The sequence below is a fragment of the Myotis brandtii genome, unplaced genomic scaffold, assembly GCF_000412655.1.
Source record: "Myotis brandtii unplaced genomic scaffold, ASM41265v1 scaffold521, whole genome shotgun sequence".
NCBI lineage: Eukaryota > Metazoa > Chordata > Mammalia > Chiroptera > Vespertilionidae > Myotis > Myotis brandtii.
Window position 1 is genome coordinate 3,687,304 of NW_005369870.1, and position 8,359 is coordinate 3,695,662.

General features: G+C 49.6%; 1 protein-coding gene across 1 annotated transcript in view; it reads left to right on the forward strand.

Annotated features, from left to right (window-relative positions):
* Positions 1–325: 325 nt before the first annotated feature.
* Positions 326–8,359, forward strand: part of FRMD5 (FERM domain containing 5) — a 42,181-nt gene continuing 34,147 nt past the window's right edge. The window contains 3 exon segments of the mRNA XM_014548807.1: positions 326–427; positions 6,000–6,042; positions 6,272–6,350. Coding sequence (XP_014404293.1) covers positions 6,289–6,350 — 62 coding nt within the window. The 5' untranslated portion in view covers positions 326–427; positions 6,000–6,042; positions 6,272–6,288.

Consider the following 8,359-nt stretch of genomic DNA (forward strand, 5'->3'; position numbering starts at 1 on the left):
AAGCAGAGAACTGGTTAGAAGACTCTGGCTGTGACCTAGCTGAGAGATGGTGGTGAACTTCACGTATGAGGTTGGTAATGGGATGGAGAGAATACACTTTAGAGGCAGAGCCAGCTGCTCTAGGTGCATTCCACACTGACATGCCCTAGAAAGCTTCGTGCATTAGAGATCAGAACCAGGCTCCCCTAACTCCCGGACTTCTTATGGACAGGCGCCCGCCCCTATCCTCACACAGCTGTTAAAAATGATTTTTAATGACCATCAGCACAAAGTCCCCTGAAGAAGCCCTCTAGTTTCTCAATGGAGCTTTCTTTCCTTGCAGAGAGATGCCAAAGGCCAGTACCTATTTGACCTTCTTTGCCACCACCTGAACCTACTTGAAAAAGACTATTTTGGGATCCGCTTTGTGGACCCAGATAAGCAGCGGGTAAGTCACAATTCAAAGCACAAATGGAGGAGAGGGTTGGTCAATAAGCCTGATGCTTTGAGCTGCCACTCATCTTCAGAGTTTAGGAGTCAGGGACCAACCAGACCCTACAGGTAAGTGTCATCTCTTCAGATCATATTGTGAGAGCCTGGCTGGTGTGCTTGGTGCTTGAGTGTCGACCTATGAACCAGGAGGTCACAGTTGGATTCACCAGTCAGGGCACATGCGGGCTCGATCCTTGATGGGGGACGGGCAAGAGGCAGCCGATCAATGATTCTCTCTGGTCATTGATGTTTCTATCTCTCTCTCCCTTCCTCTCTGAAATCAACAAGAATATTTTTTTAATCATATACTGAGACCTGGAGACACCATAGCAGAACTCACCTAGTTGCTCACCATTTTACAGAGGCTGAAATGGCAGCCTGGAGAGCTGAAGTGATTTGCCCAAAGCTGCCCAGTTGGAGATAGAGCTAGAGCTGTGGTGTCAGGGCCCAGGTCACAGGCTGAAGCCCTCCTGCCCCCTTTCTAGTACATGGGCCTCACCTGAGGTGCCACACCACCCCAATCTGAGCATGACAAAGAGCCAAATTGGCACGGGCCTTTCAGGGCCTTGCAAGTCTTGCAGTTCTTGTTCTTCTCTATGCTGTGTGGTCGGCTCTGCAGACACAGGGCACTGCCAAGGCCTGTGATACCCCTGACAGGTAGAACAACCAGTCCGCTATCCCAGCAGCTGCTCACCTCTCCAGCTTCACCTCCGACCTTCCTCCTCCCTGCTATGGCCCTGCCAGACTGCTCTGTGGCTCCCCACATCATCCTTGTCTTTTCCCAGAGCCTTCACCTATGCAGTCCCCTTGCCTGAATAGTTCTTCTCACTTCTCCATGGTCTACACTTTTCTTCTGGCTCATGGCCTTCTCACACATAAGGTCTTAGCCTAGACCAGTGGTCGGCAAACTTGCGGATCGGCAAACCGTAGCTCGCGAGCCACATGCGGCTCTTTGGCCCCTTGAGTGGGCAGTATTTTGTGGAAGACCCACACTCAAGGGGCCAAAGAGCCGCATGTGGCTCGCGAGCTACGGTTTGCCGATCCGCAAGTTTGCCGACCACTGGTCTAGGCTAAGACCTTATGTGTGAGAAGGCCATGAGCCAGAAGAAAAGTGTAGACCATGGAGAAGTGAGAAGAACTATTCAGGCAAGGGGACTGCATAGGTGAAGGCTCTGGGAAAAGACAAGGATGATGTGGGGAGCCACAGAGCAGTCTGGCAGGGCCATAGCAGGGAGGAGGAAGGTCGGAGGTGAAGCTGGAGAGGTGAGCAGCTGCTGGGATAGCGGACTGGTTGTTCTACCTGTCAGGGGTATCACAGGCCTTGGCAGTGCCCTGTGTCTGCAGAGCCGACCACACAGCATAGAGAAGAATTAAAAAAAAAAGAATCTTATTGTATGTTTTCAAAATAAAAAAAAAAAATCAATGGAAAATATCCTCGGGTGAGGATAAATAAATAAATTCAATAAAAAAAAACACATATTTTTAAAAGACTAAAATGTGGTCAGCCTGTTCACTGTGTGGAGAGGGTGTGAGAGCAGAAGCAGAGAACTGGTTAGAAGACTCTGGCTGTGACCTAGCTGAGAGATGGTGGTGAACTTCACGTATGAGGTTGGTAATGGGATGGAGAGAATACACTTTAGAGGCAGAGCCAGCTGCTCTAGGTGCACCAGCTGTTTTCAACTTTTTTCATCCCATGGCACACAGAAACTAATTACTAAAATTCTGCAGTGCACAAAAATATATATATACATTTTTTTGCCCATCTGACAAACAAACCAACCAGGTATGATTTTGATTCATTCACACTGTCATTTTTTTATTTGCCAATCTAAGGAAGAGAGGTCAGTGCCCCTGACTAAGTAGTCGGGTATCGCATGTTGCAGAACTCAGTGCCACACACCAGTTGCAAATTGCTGCTCTGAGCCTTGTGTCTCCAGGTCCCATTTAGGGTGTTAGGGCTAAACACCTGAGCTTTAGGAGGGACTCAGAAGGACTGCGTCCCTTTACTCTGACAAGCCCCGCCCCACTTTGCTGACAGCTTTTGTTCCTCCTGGCTCAGCAGAATGTTGAGCATCATCAGTGTTTGGAAGGTCCTGTGAGGTCAGTCCCTCACCTGTCAAGGCTCCACTGCCTTGACATAACTACTGCCTGGACCACAGTATGAGGCTCCAGGAGGGGCCAGGCACTGAGCAGCTGTGTGTCCTCGCACACTGTCGGTGCCCATTCGCTGTGTGATAACGGACTGTTTTTACACCGGGGTCCTTTGTTGTTGATTTTTGGATTCTGTTGGTTTGAGCTGCCTCTCCTTGAGAAGGAAGGCCAGTTACCTAAGGTCTGTCTCTTCTTGTCCCAAAGAGGGTAGCACAGGAGGAAAAAAGGGCACAGTGTCCTGTTCATTATTTTTAAGTTAGGTCAGAATGTGCCTGAGGAGAATAAGAGTGTATGTGAAGTGATGAGGATTAAGAGCAGGAGACAGATAAAGGTAAGGAAGTGGGGGAAAGAGAAATAAACGCTTATGGAGTGGCTGCAGTGGGTTGGGCTCTGCACTGAGCACAGAGCTACATCCTTCAGCTGATGGGTATTGAGCACTGAGTTGTATCGGGCACTGAGCTATGGGCTTCACATATGCTGTTTAATTCTTGCCACAAATGAGATGAGTGTCCACAATTATATTATCCATCTCCAGATTAGTAAATAAAGTCTCAGGCAGGTTAAGTAACTTGCCTGCGGCAGGTGGCAAAGCCTGTCTCCACCTCAGACCTGTGCGACCCAGAGCCTGTGTGGTTCCTAAAGCTCCATGTTGAGTTCATACCTGAGAGCCTCCAAATTGTGATGATCCTTTGCCTTTAGTGAGGGGTAAGGAGAGCAGGGAGGCTGGGAGGGCTCCTGAGAGCTTGTGGAAATGGCCCTGTAAAGAATTGTTGTCCTATGCCCTAACCAGTTTGGCTCAGTGGCTAGAGCATCAGCCTGCGGACTGAAAGGTCCCAGGTTCGATTCCGGTCAAGGGCATGTACCTTGGTTGCAGGCACAACCCCGGTGGGAGGTGTGCAGGAGGCAGCTGATCGATGTTTCTCTCTCATCGATGTTTCTGCCTCTCTATCCCTCTCCCTTCCTCTCTGCAAAAAATCAATAAAATATTAAAAAAAAAAAAAAGAAGAAGAAGAATTGTCATCCTAGATCCGTGGTCAGCAAACTGTGCCTCTCGAGCCACATGCGGCTTTTTGGCCCCTTGAGTGTGGCTCTTCCACAAAATACCACGTGCGGGTGCATATACAGTGCGATTGAAACTTCGTGGCCCATGCGCAGAAGTCGGTTTTCAGCCTGGGTGAGTCTATTTTGAAGAAGTACTGTTGATATTTGGCTCTGTTGACTAATGAGTTTGCCGACCACTGTCCTAGATCTACTGACTCGTGGATAGAGGAGGTAAGATCCCAGCTCTCTAGAGTGAGGCTGTAAAACACACCTCCTCCCCTGGGGCACCAGGTGGGCTGCACCCAGCGCTCCATCCATCTCCTGCCTGCTGCTCTGCCAGGGTCTCCGTGGGGAGGAGCTGCCCATAGTTACCTTCTTCCTGTTCCTGGCTCAGGCCCAGGGCCTTGGCCTCGGCCTGCTCTCAGCCTCTCCTTTCAAGGTGGAGGGACCCTCTCAAGCCTCTGGAGTCTGAACATTGGCCCATTCACCCAAAGACAAGAGCACACGCCCCTCTCGGAGTCTTCTCATCTCCTGACCCCTCTTCCCCAAACCCATGTTGACAGTTTGCTAGTGATTCTGGGACCCAGACTTAGCCAGACAGATGCAAAAGGTAACTCTGGCCATCACCATATTCTTGGGATCCTTTCAAGATTTTTCTACCAGACCCTTAAAATCTCTTGGGCAAGCTGTGACCCCTTTCCACTCCCTTCCCACTCCACTTGTGATCTCCTCCAACCTCCCTCCTTCCTTCAGCTCTCACCCCTAAAGTCCTCTCGCCAGCTTCTTGCCAAGGGGAATAACCTTTTTGTCCTTCAGCTCCACCTGCCTTCTGCTCATAACGGATCTTACAAGTCATTCCTCTTAGTTTCCAAGTTTCTTTGTTGATTGACTTTCATCTGTCAGGGGACTGTCTAGGGGCATTCTGTTGACTGAGTCCCAGACACTTGCGAGGTCTTCTCCCTGCACAAAGTTCCAGATAGGCCTCCTGCACCTGCACCGGCACAGCCTGGGAGCCCCGTTGTTTCCATACAATTTCATCTCTTGCCTTCGCCTTGCGGTGAAGCCGAGCCGCCGTGGGCCGTGTAATGTGAGAGGACCTCTTAACCACATTGAGTGGCTGTAATGAGTTGCCAGCCTCGTGGGAACTCAGATCAGAGGAAGCAAGAGAGCAGAATGTCAACCCAGATTATCCATGTGGAGCTGACGAGAGAACTGGCTTAGTGGGTCCATTAACTGCATAACCCGTGCCCAGCCCAGAAGGTGAGAGCTGGGAATCGAGGGAGGCCAGGATGCCGTCTGCGTGGCCCTGGCCTCTTTGCTGCAAAGGGAGGACTCTGCCAAGTTGTAACGTTAAATGGAAGTAGCCAGAAAGGAGGGCAGTATCGACCTGGTTCCTTCCAACCTTTGACAGCTGCATCCTGAACACTGTGCTGGGCACGGGCAATCCAGTGTAAACAAGACAGTTTTCTGCCCTCACAGGGCTCATGACTAATGATTTTAAGCTGCTTCCAGATAACCAAACCCAAATGACAGTAGTTGTAGCTCTCTGCAGATTGTCAAGGTTCCTGATTAGTGTAACAGCAACAAACATCAAGAATGCATTTATAAAGCATCCCTGTAGGACTGGGAAACATATACTAGTATAATGGTCTCATTGCTTCATTCCCCAAACATAAGTACCATGGGGAAAAAGGCATTGCTACTATGTCCCGCCTCCATGAAATTCCAGGGGATGCAGGATACGATCCTATACTTCAGTTGTGGTTAGTTATCTTATGAGACAGACTTTGCCAAGGAATCCTGAGCACGCATCTCTCAAACAGGGCTGGGCAATCTGTGTTACTCAGACAAAGATGGAAGACACACCAGCCATCCCTACCTTCTCACCATTTATGAAATTCTGTCAGTACTTTCTAGAGCCCCCTGTCAAAAAACGTTGGCATGTAGCACAAATACATACAACCCATTAAAGCCAGTATTTCCCTACTCAAGCCGAACGGGGCTCAGTCCCCATCACACACACGTATGTTTACTTGTGCCTGCTGATGTGCCAGAAACGTGGATCAGAACCTTGGCACCCTGGTCTAGGAGGTGGCCTTGCCAGACAAGCCCAGAAATGGCATCTGAAGCTGGAACTCCTTCCTCTTCACAGCTGGGTCCCTGGGGAACTTTTCAGAAAATCATACCACTCTTTACTCTCCAAGCCTACATATCACAAGCTTTTGGGCTGCTTTCACCCTGGCTACAATCTGTCTGGTGATTTAAATTGGGTTAAACAAGTTATATTTGACACTGCTTCTCATTAGGGTTTTCTTGTTCTGTGTTCTCACTCTCAGCATTGGTTGGAGTTTACGAAATCTGTGGTGAAGCAGTTGAGATGTAAGTATTCCCCGAGAAAAGACTCAGGCCCTACCCCTGGGGAGGGGGGTGAAACCTCCCACTTGTAGTGAGTCTTGGTAATTTTCCACTGTTCTGAGCATAAGTGGCCCTAAACACCTGAGGATTTTCTTCTGAGGGTTCAGAGGCCCGTGCATCCTGGTGGGGAGGGGAGCTCAGTCTTCTCTGGACCAGAGGGTCTTCCCTGATGGGCACCTGTTTCTCTCTGCAGCCCAGCCTCCGTTCACCATGTGTTTCCGGGTGAAGTTCTACCCTGCAGACCCTGCTGCCCTGAAGGAAGAAATAACCAGGTGAGATGAAACATACCTCCCTCCACCACTAAGACCTGTTGGCGAGGGCAGGAGAGAGGGACTGTCACCTCTCAGATCCTCTGTGCTGGAAGCTCCTAACGCTCATAGGCCAGGCATTCTTCTTAACTAGAACCTTACTTCTGTCTTTCATCCCCGCGTGCTCTCCTTGCTCACCCCCTCAGTCAATTGGAACAGAGGGAGCGTCCTTCTTCGGAAAGTGTGAACACATCATCCTGAGCTGGACCTCCTCAGGGGGCTCTGGAGTAACGAATGAATCAAACGCATATTTTTCTCTTATCTGTGATGCGGCCACCGTGGACATTTTGGAGAGGGCTGTGTTGCTGCTTTTGGGGGGAGATTGAAACAGACTCCAAAGCATGACACTAAAGAACCTGCTGGGAAATAACTGAGGGTTTTAAATCGAAGTGGGTCAGCGCCAGTGTGCTGATGGATCAGGTCCCCGTAAGCTCTTTAGAGAGCGGACGGCTGCAGGGGATGGATTCGATCTCATTCAGCACCTCTCGAGAATGAGGAAGAACCCCTGTGCCCACAGCCATCCTGTGAGAGGGTCAGCGAGTAGGAGCTTCGAAGCTTCCCCTGGGTTCTGTATCTCGGAGCCAAATTCATTCTAAAAGTGTTGCCTCGGAGACTTAGGAACTCTGTGTAACAGGAATCCTTAACTTTTATACTAGAAAGATCTCATGTTGACATGAACAACACCTTGCTGTTTTCTTGTAGCAGGAGGGGCCCAGGTGAAAAGGCCAGGCCAGGGAATCTCAGAGCTGAGGAGGAAACAGCTCCGCCCACACCTGAGAGAAGCAAAGACGGGGAGGAGGCCTTTGCCAGTCGTATAGACTGTCCATCCTTTAAGGCTTTGCGATTTACTTCTGGATCCTGAACTGCTTGAGATAATCCAAAACAAAAGAGGAGGGAAGAAGGGAGAAAGAATATGGAATTATGTTCTCTTCATATTCTAAAGAGCATGCCGCTACCTTTACATCCAGTAAGAGGAGCAGATGTTTATCTGAAAAGGACAGTGTGAAATGGGGAGAGAAGAGAGCAAGAGACAGGAACAAGTAGCACACAGGAAGCAAAGACGTGGGGTGGGAGGGAAGGGGGCTTGGCCGCGGAGGGAGAGGGGTCTTCTGATCAGGTCAGAGGATCGGCACAGCGGGCTGCTCTGGGTGCAGGAGCCTGTACACCCACCCACTTTGACACACGGCGGGCAGGGGGTGTGTAGGTGGAGTCGAACCTCATGTTCCTTCCTGGACACAGGAACTACACGCTCTGCTCATCCACACGGAAGTGGATGTGGCTCCCACTTTGCTTCTAAAAATCAAGCTCATCCATATTAATAAGCAGTCCTGTAGCTTTAGGTAGAACAGTGAGGGGAGAACTACTATGTTTAACAACTTAAACGGAGAGGAGTTTTGGCAAAGCACTAACCTGCCTTGCTCATGATCTCTAGTGCTTGCCTTAGGTCTGAGCACACCCTCTCCTCCCCTCCTCACTTTTCCCCTTCTCTCCCCTCCTCTCCCCTCTCTCTCCCTCTCTCTTTCTGTTGAAAGAGGTGATGATACCAGGACAGATCCAGAAGTCTGCGCTCCTGTCCACATGTCAGAGCAAATTCAACACATCTTTGCTCAGAGCCTAGCCCTGGCCTCCTAACAGCACACGTCAGCTTTGCCTGATCTGTACCTCACTGGCCGAAAGTGGGATGAGGGACTGGTCTGCTATAACCCAGCGAGAGCACCACAGGCACATGGCTTTCTGATTTGATTAAAGGACAAAAATATATGATGAACTTTGCCCTTAGGAGGAGCTCTTAACAACATACTTTTCTAAATCAAATGTCACCGCATAATATTAACATACAGACCCGACTACCCAAGAAGCAGCATAGACCCAGAGCTCAGGTCCTATTTGTCACTTTTTTTGAAAAAATTATTTATTTATTTTATTACATATGTGTTCTTATCCCCCCATTCCTCCCCCACCCACCCCCCACT